Source organism: Pempheris klunzingeri, chromosome 18 (assembly GCF_042242105.1).
Source record: "Pempheris klunzingeri isolate RE-2024b chromosome 18, fPemKlu1.hap1, whole genome shotgun sequence".
NCBI classification, from domain to species: domain Eukaryota; kingdom Metazoa; phylum Chordata; class Actinopteri; order Acropomatiformes; family Pempheridae; genus Pempheris; species Pempheris klunzingeri.
The window spans coordinates 17949941-17970021 of record NC_092029.1 but is presented as its reverse complement, the minus strand read 5'-3'; the positions used below and the strand labels follow the sequence as shown (position 1 = coordinate 17970021).

The window sequence follows — 20081 nt, the reverse complement described above, 5'->3', positions numbered from 1 at the left end:
TTTTCGATCGTTGTGACATGATATGAGGTCCTTGTTACAACACTTCCGCTCTCGAATTGAATAACTCAAACTTGACGATACTTCCGCTCGTTTGAAACAGAGAAATGAACTCTGGGGTTTGTGGTCCTCTCAATTTCAAGTGGTTGGCCAATCTAAAACTAACTCGGGAATTTTCTGTTCTAGTTTAGTAATAAAAAGAAAAACATTTACTGCAAATAACATCTGATAAAAGGCTTTAGTATTAAGTGCTATAATTGAAGAACAAATCTGACTCATTTGAATGGACGAATTTAATTTTAAAATGTTCGTCCTATGCTGATTGTTGGCCATCTCATTTTGTCATTCCCGTGACTATTCAGGGTGTCAACCAGTGTACAACTTCCTGTTTAGGTTGGAAGCGGATGTGAACAGGGAGTCATCGATGAACTCTTCTTGTGTCTACATTTGTCACTAATCTGTCAACATTTCGGATAAATAAGTAAACCCGCACGCGACAGAAGATGTCGGAAACGGGGAGCCGACTACGGAAGCTGCTCGAATCGCCTAATTTCGACCCACAAAATTACGTTAAGCAGCTGTCGCAGCAGTCCGATGGCGACAGAGATTTGCAGGAGCATCGTCAAAAGATCCAGAACCTGGCCGACGAAACGGCTCAGAACCTGAAGAAAAATGTCTACAAGAACTACAGACAGTTCATCGAAACGGCCAAAGAGATCTCCTACCTGGAGAGCGAGATGTACCAGCTGAGCCACATCCTGACGGAGCAGAAGAGCATCATGGAGAGCATCACCCAGGCCCTGCTGTCCACAGACAAGGATGAGACCTCTAAGGAGATGCAGGCTGCTTTCCCCAAAGAAACAGAGGAGGTGAAGCAGAGGACGCTCACCTCACTGCTGGAGAAAGTGGAGGGGGGTAAAAACATCATGGACACCCCAGGGAGACACCTAGTCTACAATGGGGACCTTGTGGAGTTTGATGTAGACAACATGTCCCCCATCCAGAAGGTGCACGCTTTCCTCATGAACGACTGTCTGCTAATCGCCACCTGGCTGCCAAACCGCAGAGGGACTGTGAAGTATAAATACAACGCCCTGTATGACCTGGAGAGCTTTGCTGTTGTCAACGTAAAGGACAACCCCCCCATGAAGGACATGTTCAAGATCCTCATGTTCCCAGACAGCCGCATCTTCCAGGCGGAGAACAGCAAAATCAAGAAGGAGTGGCTGGAGATCCTGGACGAGACCAAGAAGAACAAAGTAACCAAGGACAAGCATAAGAAAGAGGAGGAGGTCCCCACTTCTCCTGTGAGGGCCGAGGTGTCCACCAATCCTTTCGACGTGGACGACGACGACGAGCCAGCAGACGCCGCGGAAAGCGTGGACCTCAGCCTGGAGTGGATCCAGGAGCTGCCGGAGGATCTGGACGTTTGCATCGCCCAGAGAGACTTCGAGGGCGCCGTGGACCTGCTGGACAAGCTCAACGAGTACCTCAAAGACCAGCCGGTCACCCAGAGGGTCAAAGAGCTGAGGCTGAAGGTGGAAGAGCGGGTGCGGCAGCTGACGGAGGTTCTGGTGTTCGAGTTGTCTCCAGATCGGTCACTTCGCGGAGGTCCTAAAGCCACCCGGCGGGCCGTGTCCCAGCTGATCAGACTAGGTCCTAGCATGTTTCTTGTCCTCACTGATGGCACCTCACACATCAGCAAAATAGCCGACTTTGCCTTTTCTGCAGTTGCACAACATCACAGTTCAAAATATGGCGATATAGAAAGTATTTTGCATAGTATAGCGCGGTTAAAGTGAAGAAAATGCAGGACATAAACGGGCTCATTTGGACCAGACTCAACTATTAAAACGTGCAAGTGAAGCATTTAAGTATGATGTTTTAAAATCACAGCTGGGGAGCATCCTGACAGAGGAAGCTAATGGAAAAGCAACAGTAATGTGAAAAGCAGAAAACACGAGACACACCACAGCCAGGAGATTAGAAATACTGAGGTTGTGAGTCCAGATAGTCCCAGCAGAACCTCTAAGGTGGACGTCATTGACTTGCCACCAACTGAACTCACAAAATTCACAATATTTCACATTTTATTTATTGATTCAAGTTCAGATTTATTTTCCAGAAATCTTTATCTCCCCAACTTACGTTCTAAATGTTTTTAAATTATGATGTGCTACACGCTCATATTTTAAAATGTAGTCAAGAACATCCATAAATAATCCATAAACACCATATATGTGATTAGAAAATGTCCAGATGTGGAGCATAAACTGCGAACCACCTGCCCCTGTCTCACAGCATTACGTCTAATATTGTCATCCCACTTGAACTGCTCTCTGTGCTGCAGGCCAGTCCACCAAGGCCTGCGAGCTGTTCCTGAAGAACCGCGCCGCCGCCGTCCAGACGGCCATACGGCAGCTGCGCATAGAGGGAGCCACGCTGCTCTACATCCACAAGCTCTGCAACATCTTCTTCACCAGCTTGCTGGAGACGGCCAAGGAGTTTGAGATGGACTTTGCGGGGAACACCGGCTGCTACTCCGCCTTCGTGGTCTGGTCCAGATCAGCCATGAGGATGTTTGTGGACGCCTTCAGCAAGCAGGTAGGTGAAGGATGAGACTCTGAGAAACTAGCATAACGCATAATGATGCTAAAAAAATCCTAATAAAGTGAATTTTCTGTCTTCATCAGGTGTTTGACAGTAAGGAGAGCCTGTCGACGGCAGCGGAGTGTGTTAAAGTGGCTAAGGAGCACTGCCAGCATCTGACTGAGATCGGCCTGGACCTGACGTTCACCCTGCAGTCCCTGCTGGTCAAAGACATCAAAGCAGCCCTGCTGAGCTACAAGGACATCATCATGGAAGCCACCAAACACCGAAACTCCGAGGAGATGTGGAGGAAGATGAACCTCATGACCCCCGAGGCTCTGCTCAAACTCAAGGTGGATCTGGCTTTTGTGCTGCTGTTGTGTGTTTTGGTGCTCGGTGGTGAAAACAGCATTCGCACGAATTTTCTACTGATGTTTAGAGCTGAAACACTTAATGAATTCATTGTTTAGTTGATCAACATGAAATGAATCAGCAACCCCTTTAATAATTGATTTCAGCAACCAAGATGTGAGCGTTTGCTGCTTTTTGTCACTTCATATCATTAGAAATGAAACATCTTTGGGCTTTTGACTGTTGGTGGGACAAAACGTCTAAAGATGGAACTCTGGATAATCGTGATGGGCGTTTTTCAGTCAGTTTTATCACCCAAATGCTGATTCATTTGTTAAAAAAATCAAATAATCTGCAAAGGCTGTTTCCCAGGAAGGACCTATCACATACTAAGTGTTAATGACAACTAATGTTTAAGCTTCCTAAAGCCACGAATCCTTTTTCTCTGCAGGACGAGATGCGCAGCTGCGGCATGGGCACCTTCGAGCAGTACACCGGCGATGACTGCTGGGTGAACCTGAGCTACACCATCGTGGCCTTCACAAAGCAGATGATGAGCTTCCTGGAGGAGGGCCTGAAGCTCTACTTCCCCGAGCTGCACATGGTGCTGCTGGAGAGCCTGAGGGAGATCATCCTGGTGGCCGTGCAGCACGTGGACTACAGCCTGCGCTGCGAGCAGGACCCCGAGAAGAAGGCCTTCATCATGCAGAACGCCACCTTCCTCCACGACACCGTGCTGCCGGTGGTGGAGCGGCGGTTCGAGGAGGGCGTGGGCAAGCCGGCCAAACAGCTGCAGGACCTGAGGAAGAGCACCAGGCCGGTTCGGATCAATCCAGAGAGCACCACGTCTGTGGTCTGAGACTGATGAGAACTCCTTTGAAAAAGGTATGAGACTGCAACAAAGGATGGTGGACAAAAAAACACTTCTTCCTTACGCTTTTATTGAGTGTTCTGCCAATTTCAACTCCCATTTTAGAAACAACTGCTAAATATTGGTTGTTTTGGGATTGCAGGATGTGCAGAATAAAATACCTTATGCTGGATATTTGAAAAAAAAAAGCTACTTTGCACCCGAAACTGTATCGACTCTCACACAAATTCCCATTGATATTGGCTAATATTGATGAAAAGCTAATACTAATAATAGTAATTATTTTCAAAACCCCTTTTGTTGCATCCAGTGTTTGTTTTTTTGCATAATAGCACAATGAATCCATGGTTCCAGCTGTCCGTGTCGTGATCAGACGGGCGATCATGTGAGATTTCATGTCTGTTTTCTCTGAAATTTCACTGTGCAGTTTATTACAAACACTGACAAAAATCGGATCTAAATAGACTCACCATGAAAAGCTATGGTGTTTGATCCAAACCCCCCCCCAGCTTTGATACGACACTGCTGCACCCTTAGACACTAAACAGCCTCGCATTAAATGGACTGATCTAAAAGGGACGACTGGAAAGCGAATGCACTGTTCACTAGTGTGATAGTCAACGTTTGTGTTGAATAAAACCTTGTGAAATGTAATAAAGATCATCACACATAATTACAGATATGGGTTTTTTTTTTTCCACATTTATCAGAAAGATGCAAGTTACAATTAACAATATAGCGGCTGCCTGTGTTCCTGTTTCCAGTAAAAAAGATAAGAAAAGATTAGAAGTTGCTATCAACTGAACAGTGATTTTACCTCACCCAGAAATGGAGCTGATGGTCTCCAGCGGCCTCGATCGGTTAGTTTGTGTCATTGTGTGACTTTGTTAGTTAGTTTGGATTCAAACTAGCGTGTTTAAGCAATAGAGTAGCACGTCCTGTGCTGTGAGAGGTAAAATGACTGTTTTAGTTGTTTTTGGTGGTTTGAAGCGAAGAGCTGTTTCTGGTTTAACCAAAAAGATCTTCTATCTGCAGGGATCCTTTCTGTAATGTTGGCAGACACGTGAAAAATAACAATGTGACGCTGTCGGTGGCAAAAAACGAGCACCATCACCTGTACTTCGATGGATGGATGGATGGGGGCTGAGGCGAACAAAAAATGTTCATATCCAAATCCAACATATGTAACAGTAGGGTCCAGGTTTAAAAATACCAGAGTGAAAGCATTTAAAAGCATCTAAACTTATTTGAAAGCTGGAAAAAAATTCATCCCCTCTTCGATGCGGAAAGTGATGGGATTTTTTTATCAGCCTGTAACAATGTTGGGGAAACTAATAGCCAAATAGATATATTTACATGTGTATGTGCATATGGATATTATTTTAAGCCAATCTTGCACTTTCTCTCTTGTGCTGTGATCAGAGCACTCTTTTTTTTGTATCATTCCCAAAAGGACTAGATTCATAGCCCTTTTTTCCCAGCAAGCATTTCGCTTGTCATCGCAGTGAAAGCACTGGTGCAGCTGATAACATGACTGACGGCCTCCCCTCCAACGATTACTGCGACTCTAACTTAGAACATTGCTTCTGTTGTGTGACAAGTCCGAATGTCTGTATAACAGAGTTTTCGACTTCAGACCTCTTGAAGACACAGAGGAGGACTGAGGCATTGGCTGCCTGAAAAAAAACCCAACTAATTCTCAGTCAGTAAAAGCAGTCCTCTTTATTGATCCTTTTTTCGTGGCAATGTTGCCCTCTAGTGGTGACTGTGGATGTAAAAATGTGGAATATTCAGATGATAAAGCAGCTGTTTGTGTCATACATCAAGTAATGACATAACCAAGAAACTCAGCAGTACCTGAACATCACAATTATTTAATAAATCGCTGGTTTGAAGTTCCAGTGTTGTGTTATTTACTGGTAAACCTCTGACAATATAGAGTTAGGGTTATTTCTCTTCTTTAAAGTGTGTCTAAACAGCAGACAGTTGCCCACTAACATCCTTATCTGGTTTGAAGCAGAGACAGTTCTAACTTCAACCATTTGACCCGTCTGCCTTGCAGTTGTTCCTGCAGTGAACCCCCCCCCACCGCCCCCCCAGCCAACTCAATTTGGACTGTATTATTGCAACAAGAAAAACAATCTCACCGCTCCGTGTTAAACATTTCCCAGCAGCGACAGGCCCGACGTGCGGATATTTTTAGAATCCGTTCTCTCGATTCGACACATGATTGTTCTCTCTGCTTCGCGGCTCATCTCATTATAATCAGTGAGGGCTCAAGGAAAGCCTCGGGTGAAGTTATCAGCTTTTCCTTGGAATGGGAGGGGAGCATCAGGCTGGTGGGATTATTTGTCAGTCAGTCAGTCAGTCAACAGTCTGAGGGAATGCACAGGAAATATTTCACGTGATGAGCAGATGGTAGCTGTGATTCTTCATTAGCAACGGACAAGTGTGCAGTAAAGGTGCTTTCTTCATCTCAGCATCTTTATCCACTACTTCCTCTTGAACCGCATCAGTAAAAACATGTTCAGTTTTGCAGATAATTGTGTTTCTTGGATTTTGAGTAAAGTGCTCGAGAACTGTTGAAACACAACAACTCTGACTGAATAGTTCACTTTTTAGATGAATAAATAAAATCACTCAGAGAGAGAGAGCCTCGCTGATTATATGAGGATATGTCGCTCACCACAGCCGTGAGTGCCGGAGAAGGTTGGAAATGCGGCTTGAAAATGCTTGAAAAGTGCTTGAATTTGACTTTGGTAAAGGTGTAGGAACCCTGTAACTAGGTACATTTGCTAAAATACGGGTACTGGTCCTTTATACTTCTACTCCAGCGCAATGATGATAGATCAGTAAAGCGAAATATTAACACCAAATAAATGATGACGTGTTATTACAGGTAGAGATAAAGTACCACATGCTACCCAGCACTTTATGAATTAAGTAAAGTATAAAAAAGTAGTAGGCCTATATCATGCAGTCTAAAACCAACCAACCAAAAAGAGCTCCTCCTTGGCTGTTAGGGGGACAGTACGCTTGGGCATAAGGATTCTCTTCAGAAGCATCTTTCAAAGACTGCTACACTTTTAAAAGCCATTTAGAGTCCTGCTTTGCTGTCAAAGTGACAACGGAGCAGGAGTGTTCTTCTCTAGCTGTCACACTGAGCTGTCTGTCTGATTTGTAGCCCTGCCTTTAAATTCTTATGAGTGCGTGTCCTCAAAATGACTGAAACAAGAGAAAACTTCTAAAAAGAGCCCTAGATTGTGGTTGAAGGTCGGGCGAGGCAACGGGAGGAAGGATCTGTCCGCTCATTTCACCAAATGATGTGTATAGGTAATGGGATGCTTACAGGGCTAATAAACGGAAGAGCCGTCCCAGCGGGGGGGATTAATGCTGCGCCCACGGGGACATCAGTCATGGCTGCTGTCTGCTCAATTACATGTTAAGCTAACATAGAGGCTGAATGTCACACAACACAAAGGTAACGGGATCGAAGCGACTACAAAGACTCGCTCTTCATTAGTGTGTGTGATCACAGTTTTTTTGGCTCTGTGTGTCTCATCTTCATTCAACGGTCGTCCGTCTCAGACTGACGGGCCGAGCTAATGTGGAAGCATCAGGCAGTCATAATAAATGGCCGTCCTCGCTTTATCGCCATGACTACCGTTACAGCTGACATGATGGTCCACCATCGTAGACTTTCTGGTCCCTGTACCAACCTCACAGACAGCTGAGGATTACATTTGTCTGACTATAGTGACCAGCTGTTTTGCAGATAAGTTACTTTATTCGAACCACAAACAGTGATGGATAGATATTAAATGAATAATGTTACTACTATTACTACTACTAATAATAATGATAATGATGATAATGATAGAATTCTTTATAATAAACACTTTTTCTTAGCTACTTAGTATTATTATATGGTGTAAGTACTTTTGCCTAAGTAAAGGATCTGAGTTCTATCCCTGAAAGCTCTTTGTGCCAGTCTGATTGATTGATTGATTGATTGATTGATTGATAGCCCAAGAAAAAGCAGCATTTTACTTTAAATTTTTTATTTTTTGAGAAAGAAAAAAATATTGTGCGCATGAAAGTAACACTAAATCCCATAGTACACATGATTTTATTTCTATTAATGATGATCTTATTAATCTATGCATCTTTTTCATATATATTTGGGTTTAGCAATCTGATGAAAGTTTTTTTTTTTTTTTTTTTTTCAAAAAAGATGCCCCAGGGGTATTTTAGACTCAATCGGCCAATAGTATCTTAGTAGAGTAGTACTCAGTAAATGAAGGCATCAGCATTCTTGTGTGGCATCTCAGAGCCTTTAAATGAACCACATCACTCAGCTCAGTCCCCGCCCCTCAGTGCGCCTGCGCAGAGCGGCGCAGGGAGCTGTCCGAGTCAGTCGGTGCTGGAGTGTTTTCCTCGCAGCTGCTTCTCTCCCCGGTTCACCGAAAACACACCGGAGCGATGGAGGAAGAGTTAAAATGCCCCGTGTGCGGTTCCCTCTTCAAAGACCCCATCCTGCTGCCCTGCTCCCACAATGTCTGTCTGGCCTGTGCTCGGAACATCACCGTCCAGACCCCGGAGGGAGAGACCCCGGTGCAGAGCCGAGCCTCGGGCAGCTCTGACTACGACTACCTGGACATGGACAAGATGAGCCTGTACAGCGAGACGGACAGCGGCTACGGCTCCTACACGCCGTGCCAGCTCAAGTCTCCAAACGGGGTGCGGGTGTTTCCGCCGGCCGTCCACCACCGACACTGCTCCCTCACCTGTCCGCTGTGCCACCGGAGCGTCTCCCTGGACGAGCGGGGGCTCCGGGGTTTCCCTCGGAACCGCCTGCTGGAGGCCATCGTGTCGCGGTACCAGCAGAACCGCAGAACCGCCGTCTCCGCCTCCTCCTCTTCCTCTTCCTCCTCTACCTCCTCTTCGTCTTCTTCTTCCTCCACCGCGGTGAAGTGCCAGCTGTGCGACCGCAACCCAGTGGACGCGGCGGTGATGTGTGAGCAGTGCGACGTCTTCTACTGTAACGCCTGCCAGCAGCGGTGCCACCCGTCCCGCGGTCCGCTCGCCAAGCACCGCCTGGTGCCGCCGCGAATCCAAGCGGCAGGCGGAGGTGCGGCAAGCGGAGCGGTCAGCGGCGGCGGCGGCGGCAGCGGCGGAGGCGGCGGCGGAGGGGGAGGAAGCGGCGGTCAGCAGCCGCCCGCTACCGCGCGGAAACCGGCGACCTGCGTGGATCATGAAGCGGAAAACTTCAGCATGTACTGCTACAGCTGCAAGGCTCCGGTGTGTGTGAAGTGTCTGGAGGAGGGAAAGCACGCCAAACACGACACGAGGCCGCTGGCCGTGATGTGGAAACAACACAAGGTGAGCAAACACACACACACACACACACACACACACACACACACACACACACACACAGAGAGTCATAGACACACACTTGTACAAACTGTGAAAATTCCATTTAAAGCAATAACTGTAATAGTAATATTAACAGTTATTGAAGCCTATTGAATTCCAAATGAGCAGTGTAGCTCTGTCTCTCTCTCTCACACACACACACACACACACACACACACACACACACACACACACACACACACACACACACACACACACACACACACACACACACACAGAGTCAGTCCTGTGTTGAGTTTACTGTATGTGGGGCAAATCGTAAATTAGACAAACCTCACTGATTCACCCATAATGAAACAATTACTGTAGGCGTAAAACCCTTGTGTGTGTGTGTGTGTGTGTGTGTGTGTGTTTATGCGTGCATCATGAGTCATCTCTTGAATAGGTCACACAACATTGCATTGCTATTTAATGTGTTAGTGGCCCACATCAGTGTGTGTGTGTGTGTGTGGTGTGAGTAGTGAGTGTGGTGATGTTCCTCAGGCAGGATCAGGACAGGAAGAAGAATTAAAACTAAGCTTTTATTCAAGTTTGAAGAAAGAGGGTCTGAAAATACTGTGTAATTTGGGGATTTTGTCACTGAGATACTTTTACTTTAACTCTTAAGCAAAAGATCCTTGCACTTCTTCCACCACTACATATCATACAGAAGCACAGCCCTGAATCACATGTTCATGTGCTTTATATCTTGTTTATATGAAGGCCATAAACCTAAGAGGTGGTATTCTCCCTCTAGCTGTTGACTAGAAAATAAAAACGACTGAGCTGTGTGATTTGGGAGAAACGGAAAGTGAGTCCCATTTTCTTTTGTTTTGCACACACTGCGATGGTTTCAAAAGCATCCGTTTTCCACGAAAAGGCTCAATAAAACCCTGAAATACTGCCATTGTCTGGGTGATGAAAGATTAATTGGACTAGCTGTTTAACTTTGCCTGAGAAGCCTCGAAAAGAAAGTGAATTATTTGCACAGGAGTTGCATCATGACACAAAAAATAGCCATTCTCTGTGCGGCCTGTGTGCACAGACTGTGTGTGAAACCTGCCGCTGACACGGTGTTTTACATCCACCCTCATCCTTCCTCGACTCCCCCCCACCTCCCCCAAAAACCACCCCGCCTGCTTCATTAAAGGATGATTAAAGTGATTTATGATTTAATTCATTTTTTAATGGCCCTTTGATTAATTTGCTGCAGTGTTGGGGTCAATCCAAGTTCACATCTCTCAGATTAAAGTGTGACTTTGCAGTTAGAAGTTTCAATTTTTGAGCTGTCTTTTCAATTTTTTATTGAATCATTTAAAAAAAAAAAAGCATTCTGAAGAAAACTGAACTTCTGAAGACTTAATTTCACAAGGATTGGTATGTGTAGCATTTTAACAGTAATGTAACATTTAAAAAATTGCATTACCATATTAATTATGAGATTATAGTTTTAAAAAAAAGGCCTCAGGGGAAGGAAGCTAAAGGGTTTAATGGGAAATTAGCACTACTACTATTCAAGACGCAGCAGGACCATTCTTTCATCACACCACTCCCTGTGCTTAATACAGCATTTCATAAGACCACCATCATCATCATCACACCCAGATTACACCTCCAATAGCATAAATTAAAAGCCAGTTTTTCCTGTCTCCTTTTAAATGGGTCATTGGGACTAATCTCTCCGTCCGTCTTGTTTTTTTTTTGTGGGGATTGGAAGCCTGTAGTCTTTCCATTCATTATTCAGCATCCTCGTTCATGAGGTTCCTTCTGGCTCTTGCTCATCATTCACCTTCTCGACGCGTCCCCGTCTCTTCATTTCGAGTCTCTTATTTACTTTCCCTCCTCCCCCTCATTTACCCTAGTTCCTCCCGCCCTTCCTCCATCCTTCCCTCTATCACCCCGTCCCATAAATGGACCGTGAAAATCCCATCAGAGAACAGGAGTGAGAGGGCGCTGATAAGTAATGAGCAGCGTGTGAATAAGAGATGGCCGCCACTTAGTTAATATGGTGTCCTTCATGTAGAGGGAGATCGATGGCTGGCTGGCTGGCTGGCTGGCTGTCTTCCTTTCTCTCAGTCTGCACTTGAGCGGGCTCACGGGCGTCTCTGTGGACGAGAGGGAATGGCTGTTGAGTTTATGGAGCGCCAATCGGTGAGGTCAGCGCTGCAGAGCTGGCTTTTATTTTGGTAGGCAGCGCTCGCTTCCTTTTGTGTTCATTCTGTTTTAACCGGTGTCTTTTGTTTCCTTTCTTCTTCGTCTGCTTAGTCGAATCAAAATGCTTCTCCAAAAGTGTTTTTCTCAGGAATGAGCAGATGTTTTGCAAAAGCTCTCCTGACCTACCAAAGTCCTTTTTTCCATCGTAGACTTAACTGAGTTATCGATGCCGGGCCTGTATTGGCTTATAACAACAACCAACATGATTACACAACAAATCATCAGGAAGGAAACATTTTAGAAGAAGCAGCTAGGAGACTCTGACCGACATTTGAGACTTACTGCAAGTATATTGATTGATGAAACACACAAACACCCCTCCACAGGAAAACACTTATATCTGCCAGGGGTTAAGAGACCAGTTCTTCTTTGTCTTCTCTTGAAATTGTATCTAATACACGACTCTGTGAAATAATCCTACTTGATATGGATGTAATAGTTCTTACATTTTTGTAAGTACAACCAGGTCAGGTGGTAAGATTTCTTTACACATTCTGCATTCTGGAGTTTTTTGACCCTTCCAGGACACTGTAGGTCCAGGCTGCTGTTTGCTTTGTGTTTGTTTTGTTAGTCAATGTAATTAATATTCATTTGACTGTGGACTGCTTATGCATTAATGAACATGATGCTGTACTTCCAAATTACACTGAGAAATGGCTGCCATGATTCAGCAAAGGTGGTCGTGTTTAAAGTACAAGTGTGTGTGTGTGTGTGTGTGTGTGTGTTTTATACTTTCCAGCTTCTATATTTGAGAATTCACTTACGCTGAGAGATATCAAGGAAAGACATTTAATTGTATTAGTTGCAAATCAAACACAAGTACATCATGATGCAGCCCGGGGGGGGGGGGGTTGACTATCCCACTACTACGCCCTCAGCGGGACTGAAATACACACATACATCAACACACACTCATTCGGACGGCATAAATATGCATAAGTGAAGCGGATGAACTTTCGCCGAGGGAATGCGGAAGACACACTGATCCAGTTTCCTCCGATCAGTCAAGCAGAAAACACACCGTCTATTTAAAGCACACGCATGTACACACACACACACACACACGTGTGTGTCCGCGTGTGCATTTTAGTGTGTGTATGTGTGTGATCTGGCTCGGGCCAGCAAAGAGCAGCCAGCCCTGGCACTGCTCCGAATGAAATATTAAAAGCCAGATTCGCAGAGTTGCAGGTTCTCCTGCTGTGTGTTTGCAGCATCATCTTAAGATCATTTTAGACTTTAAATCGGACAGATTAGATGATCTAATGTTCAACCATGAGATGCATATTGACCTGCTATTTCCTACTTTACCTCTTATATACTTCTTCTGATGAATATGAAGGAAAACACCTTTAAACCTGTCCTTTTGTATGCTTGGCGACTTCAATTTGAACGCAGCTACTCCGTCTTCTAGAAATGACGTTTGTGTGCTAAATTTCTAAAGCAAACATATTTTATTGAATTATGATTAATTGCAACATAACATTTTTAATGAGACTTGAAGCACGAGACAGTTAAACAGAACCACAGTCTTTCCTTAGCCATAACCAAAGTACTGACCCTGAAATAGAAGAATGAACTGTGCACATCAACGCCATCGGGGAAAAAAACATGAACATAATCCAGACTGCTATCACCTCTCCATCACGATTTGGCAAAAGAAGTTAGTAGTGCACGGACAGAATTTCTCTGAGTTGCCCTTTATCAGCTCCAGTGTGCAAGTGTTGGATCCCTCTAACAGTCCCTGTCTCATAAACATCCTTCACATCCTCCTCCTGGAAGTGACAGATCCATGTGCTCTCTTTTGGTTCCAAACACCTTCAACTTGGCCGGTTAAACAACATGTGATTTAACATATCTGCCTCTCCTGTAGTTGCATTTTTGTTTTTTTGTTGGCAAGTGTAGGCTTGTGTCTCTGTGTGTTAGCAGATAAGCCTTGATCAAAATAGGTCCTTTCCCCCAAGATGTTAGCCTCTCTTCTCCTTTGCCCAGGTGGCTTTTTAAAAATGTCTGTGTGGTACCTCAAAGACCGGACCGTTACTGATTGAGGAATGATGTGGGATCTGTACACGGCACGGCACCAACATTTAATTGCTCCCTGGGTATTTTTGAGCTGCTTAGAAAGTCTGTCATGTCTCTCCTTACACTTCCTTCTGACACCCGATTTATCTTCACGTTGTTCTGCTGGGGCTTGCTCACAAGTTTCCAAACCTTTTCAGTCAACTGTTGTTGTTGTTGTTGTTGTTGTTGTCTGCCGCTTTCGACGGCGAAACAAAGCCGCCGTTGTTGTCGTCACAGTCGATTCTCTCGTTTCCACGATATGAGTTCAGCTTCCCGTACTGCATCTCACTCCACCTGCTTCAACTGTGTGTGCAGCTCAGTCACCTGCTGAAAATCCTGTGAAAATCAGTCTTCTTTTCTTAAACAATCCATCCTTTATATATGAGATAATTGAGAAAAAACATGGAGGCTGTTTTTGACACAGCTACCCACCACCAAGATCAGTGTCCATGTCCACTAAAAGCTCTTTCTTAATACATTTGTAGTGACAAGAAGACCACAAAGGTGGAGCATGCATCATCTTTTAGACCCATAGTGCCTTGTTTAATGAGATGCAGGAATTGAGAGAAGGAGCGCTGACTGTTCATTTTTTTGCAGTAGTCTGTTTGGTCAGCTGCTGGTCTGGACTGCATGTTTGGTCTCTGTAAGGTAAAGTAACGTCAGTGAGATTTGTCGACAAGTTCGCTGACATGTCGGCTCAGGACATAAATGGCAAATTAGCATGAAAGAGCTCAATGAAACTTAACTTTTTATGTGGCTTCATCGAGCGCGTGGTAGTGAGAACGAGAGAAAACCAGACAGACAGTCAGTGGGCGAGTGTCTGACGTACTCTGATTTATTCTGGTGTAGTAACACTAGTCACGACTGCTGCCAGTGCAGTTGGGGTGGCAGGAAGGCCAGCCTGTACCAGCTATCGTTTATGCTCGGAAACACACACCCGCCAACAATCGGGAGGAAAGACGGCGAACAATCAAGACAAAGATCACACTGTGCGTCCCCTTCCCACAGTGCAGCACTCACATCTGTCGTGGTTTTGATTGTCTCTACATAGGAGTCATTTCCATCTCCTGCGTATGTGCTGAAATCACATTTTGCCACTTCCTCTCATGTTACATCATTTAATATTGAAAGTAAACACGTCACTTTGCTCGTGTTTTCTCATCCACCGGGACTCTGACAAAACATTTTGACAAGCCCGTTACTATCTAAGCCGGCTGTTTGTTGTGATCTGCGTTGTGGTTTATTTCTGTCCATGACGCTTTCATGTGTATCCGAGACTCGCTGCATTCACAGTATTGCTGCTCAGGGGTGGTGAATGCATGCCAGAACTATAATACATCTTCCGTCTATGCATTTTGGTACGAGACCAACTTCACAGAATCACATTGTTTCAATGCACCACTGGGGAAAAGCGTAGTATTCGTGGGCAGAGTGAGAGTTGTACATCTGCTCATGCTTTTGTCTTATTTTGAGACTCAGTAGGAGGAAGGCTGGGATATATAAGTAGGGAAGCGGCTTTTAATCTCAGCCAGACTACAGTTTGAAATATCAGCAGCAGGTCAAAGTTACTTTAAATGCTGATTTGTGCATCTTAGAAAAACGAGGTAACTCCATGTAATGTCATGTGACCAGAGGATAAAAACACTGAACTGTTTCTCTCAGTGTCTTCTATGTAATGTCTACTATGTCCTTTGAAATTGAATGTAGGGCCTCAGGCATTATTAATTGAAATTACTACAATATTATCCGCAAAAACAAGTGATTTCATCTGTCCGAGACGCTGTTACTGAGGTAATTTAGAGTGAGTGCTGAACTGTGCCGACTAGCCGTGCCTGACTAACCTCATTCCACATGGCAGCTCGCCGACCATGTCAGGTCAGCCTCTCTGTTACCTCAGGCCCAGAAACACACACAGAAACACACACTAGAATGTAGTACGGTACTTATGAGGACATTCTGGTCTCTTACATTGATTCCTGGAACCCGTGAGAACGTTTGAAACACTGGTTTTCTCCTGCTTAAATAACAATTTATGTAATGTGATGAAAAAAAAAACAAACTTTGACCCACTCCTAATTACGTTTTATACTTTATTCACATTTCTGTATCTTAGTTAGTGCTTATTAGATTGACACATAATAAGGAAAGTGAAGTCTTTTCAGATGTAGGAGACACTTTGTGTAAAGGAATTCACCATCTATTTGCAAATAGTTACACAGTTAGATGTGGTGGAACATGCTCTGTCGTTTCAATTGAACTCGTAGAATTCAAACATTTACATTTATGTTTATTCATTGGGCGGAAGCTTTCGTCCAACGCAACGTTCAAATGAGGAACAATCCAGCAGCTACGAGGATTTTGAAGAGAGAAGTAATCCCCCTTAGCAAACATATATGAAGATTAAATCTTAGTTAAATCAACAATACCAGAAATATAGCATGTAAGGAGGAGGCTGGGAGCTGGAGACAAGACACTATATATATATGTATGTATGTAGATATCTGGTTCTGTTGCATCAACTTCAATACGACTCTGACAGTGCTACAGTGTTATAGATGGCCGGCCCTAAATAGGTGGAGTTGCTGTTTTAAGAGGATGTAGGATTTGGAACTTAATGATGTTTCTAACCTTAACCCTAAATCCAAGTCTTAACGCTAAAATAAGTGATTTTTGGCTCCACATGGGAGCTCCGTCCCCATAACGTGACATTGTTAACAGTTTTCTGTCCTCACAATGTCATGAACACACGCACGCACACACACACACACACGCACGGCACAGAGTAACTCAAGGCTGTGCTGCTGGACTTGTGCGTTGAATGTAGGTTAATGCACACTTTAGTACACTTCCTCTCCTCTGGCTGCGGACATGTTCTGCAGAAAGGCTGTGTGTAACTGTTGTTAACCCAATATACTACTACTGTGTGTGTGTGTGTGTGTGTGTGCCTGTGTGAGAAAGAAAAGTGGGAGAGAGTATTTGTGATCTATTTTTGGTAACCGAACGAGTGCTGATGCCAGACCACTGAGGAGAGTGTGGCCATCCTATAGTGGAACAATGAGCGTTGTTACCATGGTTACAAGGCGCTGCTCATTCATTAGGAAGCCCGATGAATTAAACAGCAGATTACATACGTACAGATGAGCCTTATATATGTGTGTGACAGCTTGTAGGCATCAGCCAGCCTCTGTAACATTTAATGCAGTGTAACAGTGAGGGCTTCTGGGATCTTAACTCTGAAAAATGTAGTGTCACATGATAGTTTGTAATAGATTTATCATCTCCAGCAAACCTAATTTGCACTCGTTTTCAGACAATTAGGCCCTCGGCGATCTACCTACCCTTTGCTTTTATGAATATGGAAGATGCCCTGATCAATTATTGATTCGAGGGGCCGTTCTTCCCTGCTCTGCAGCACTCCTCAGAAGCTAGCCCCCACGAGGAAAAGTCAGGCCGATCAAACGATGCTTCCTCTCTCCTCCTGGAGCTCATTCAGGCAGTTCTGGCTGCAGCCACTGATCCCCGCTACAGTTTATCTAAGACGACTAGGGAGGAATCCATTTCTCTGGAGAGGATGTGACAGTGTTGCGCTCTGGTTGGGTGGCAAACTGCGAAAGATCTCATCATAGCAAGCTGAAGTGGAAGCTTTTGAAGTTACTTTTTCTGTGTCTGCAGGGACTTGCTTTTGATTTATCGATAAATAAAGGGACACGAAGTTGAACTTGAGCTTCACTTTGCACGGTAATATATTCCATAGTTAATAAAAGACGGGCACACTCAGTTAAAATGTTTGTAGGAATATATAAAAGGTGCTGACTCATGGAGATGAAGCAGGCTTTGCAAAACACATCAGCAGAAGTGTAAATGAACTTTTTTCTTTCTGCACAGCAGCGCTGGACATGTTGGAGCACTGAACCTTGGCTTATAAATATTGATGGTTAACAAATAGATGGTTAAAAAGCTTCTTTTTTATCCTATACATGCTTTCTGCTCTCTATAGAGAATAACTTCCGCTCCACATATTGTTTTTCTGGGTTAAGGTCAGAAACACTTACAGAACACTTAAGTTAAGCTGTTACTCTCCCTCATCCTGATCATACGACCATTTGAACACCATATTACAGTGTATTTTCAGGTCTTTGTATTTGTTCCATCATTAAAACAGTGGCTACAGCTACTGTGACCGCACATGCCTAATACTGTGCGCTCTTGAAAATATTTATTTAATGCAATTTCTTTTTCCCGAGGAAGGAATTTCTATTTACTTTGACTCAGCTGAGAAATGTTTTGCTTTGTTTTGTTTGTCGGACTGCAGCTAAATGCGCCCACTCCGGCGTATTAGCCTTAAAATGGCTGTGTAGCAGAGCAGCCGAGGATTGGGAAGCTGCTCGACGGTGGATGAGAGGATGAAGAGGAGGAAGGGGAGAGGAGATTGGTTTTGACCTCCACCAGATGTGAAACACTAATACTGTAACACAGCTGGCTGGCGAGGCCGAGGGAGGGAGAGACTGATTGTTCTGCTGGAGTACAGCTATATACGTTATAAATGTATTTACATTGTGAACATGCACACACCAATTACACATCAGTTTTGATAGCAGATACGACCCTGGCAACACGGGTGTACATGCAGTTGTTTTGTGAAGGTGATTGGACCTATTAAATTCTGTTACAGGCTTTTATCAAGAATTCGTTTTAATCACATATAGTATCTAATGTGGTCTATATTCATTGTTTATAGTAACATTTTATGGGGAACCGTACTGTCCCATGATGGGGGAAGGTTGTTTTCATTTGGTTGTTTTCATTTGTGCACACAAATGAAAAACCCTTCTCAAAGGTACATCCATGCTTTTTATTGATGATAATGGCTATGTAGGTTTTTTTTTTTTTTTTTTTAATATCAAAAACATGAACAAATAACAATGTATTTACACACAGATATAGTGCGATTGATTGAGCTTGTGAGTCTGTGCCATGACACACAGAATGGAGATTGTGGCGGCAGCTGCATCGTCTGGAATATATCAGAATCTGGCTCCCTGCAATCTGCCACTGATTCTCTTTGGCTCTTCATGCAGTAGAATGTCTTTTCTTTCTTTTTTTTTTCATTTTTCTTTTACGTTGGGCAATGGATCTTGAAGCACCAGCGCAACATGTTAGCCAAATGTGCTTTTTAATTTAAGTGGTTTTATGATTTATGTTTACTTCTGGCGATTCTCCACAAGGAAGTCAGCTTTTTATTTGGAGACAAGTGGATTCACTCTAGGCTGCTTTCTTCATCAAAAACTTGTCAGTGTGCCATGGTGCAGAGCTTTATGTGGGAAAGAGAAGAGATTCACAGACGCAGAACCCTTTTTTTTTTTTTTCACCTCCAACTACTTCCTGGGAGGATTTGCTGTGAAATTTGTCAGGTTTTAAAACGTTACATAATATTAGAAGCACTTCTAAAAAATTCTATTAATGAAGAGGGCAAGAGAGGTAGAAGTATTTGGGGTCGTGGGTAATTGAAAACAGACACAGAGAAGGACGTAAAGCCTTATAAATGTAAATGAGAAGAAATAAAAGGAGAGGTGGGGAGGTAAACGGGGGGGTTCGGCCCCTCCTCCGTCTGCCCCTGTCCCCTGGGTACCATTTTGACAAGGTCGGCACCACCATCAACCATTTCCCGGCTGACAGCCAAACTCATAAGAGCTGCCTATTGTTCTCCTGTGGTTCAGCCGCCCCCACCTTCTCTCTGGAATTACAAACAAAGTTTCCAAAAGTAACTGAACGTTAAGTGAAAATTAAGAATTTATCTCGTTTTTTTTGTGGGGGGGTGGTGCGTCATCAGTCTAAATCTCCTGCGATGGTTAAAAACTGACCTGGGTTCAGGTGTCTACCACAACCACCTGCACGTCCTCAGTGTCCACCTGTGGAACTTTGACGAGGTTTTGGGGCCCATTCTGATTGGGTGCTGACAACCGCACAATAGCACAATACAAAAATAAGTCGTAGCGCACTGCGAGGCTGGTGTCCTATGCATTCGTTCACAAGCGCAACTGAATCTTTTTTATTCAAACTGTATTAGTCACTTAATGTTTATTACCTTTTTGTGTGTGATTTCTCATGCAAGGTTTTCAAGTTTGTCTGAAACTGCTTCCCAAGGGCCCACGTCCACATAGTGTTTTTATTTCTTTTTCTTTAGTGCCAGCATCTTTTTTTTTTTGATAAAAATATGTTTTGAACTTTTCAGGCGACTAATCATATATTAGATGGGGGAACTCATCAACCTGGAAACCAAGAAAATGGAGGATATTTATTTTTTGGCCCTGTCTGCCACCTCTATCACAGCACAGACAGAAAAGCTGGCACTGAGTGTCTCCAACGGATCGTGTCACACACCCACACCGACATTAAGCAGGTGACATTAAGCTCATCTACACAAGGTACGAGGGACAGATACAAAAAGTTAATAAAAAATAAAGGGCCAATGAAAGTCTATCATACAATGGGGATGGTCCCGTCCCAGCACTCCCCAGACACTGTGAGCCCCAAAGTGTCGTCACAGGTCAGAATCCATCCTCTCTTCAGCTTCAACCTACAA

General features: G+C 44.1%; 2 protein-coding genes across 2 annotated transcripts in view; both read left to right on the top strand.

The window, feature by feature from the left end:
• The first annotated feature begins 396 nt into the window (after window positions 1-396).
• On the top strand, window positions 397-4481 carry exoc8 (exocyst complex component 8). The gene is made up of 4 exons (XM_070849814.1): window positions 397-1653; window positions 2348-2601; window positions 2691-2939; window positions 3389-4481. The coding sequence occupies exons 1-4, from the start codon at window positions 501-503 to the stop codon at window positions 3794-3796; spliced, it is 2064 nt and encodes a 687-aa protein (XP_070705915.1). The 5' UTR covers window positions 397-500; the 3' UTR covers window positions 3797-4481.
• A 3809-nt stretch (window positions 4482-8290) lies between these two features.
• Window positions 8291-20081, top strand: part of LOC139217802 (E3 ubiquitin-protein ligase TRIM9) — a 38603-nt gene continuing 26812 nt past the window's right edge. The window contains exon 1 of the mRNA XM_070849259.1: window positions 8291-9190. Within this exon, the coding sequence (XP_070705360.1) occupies window positions 8291-9190 (900 nt within the window). The remainder of the gene's footprint in view (window positions 9191-20081) is intronic.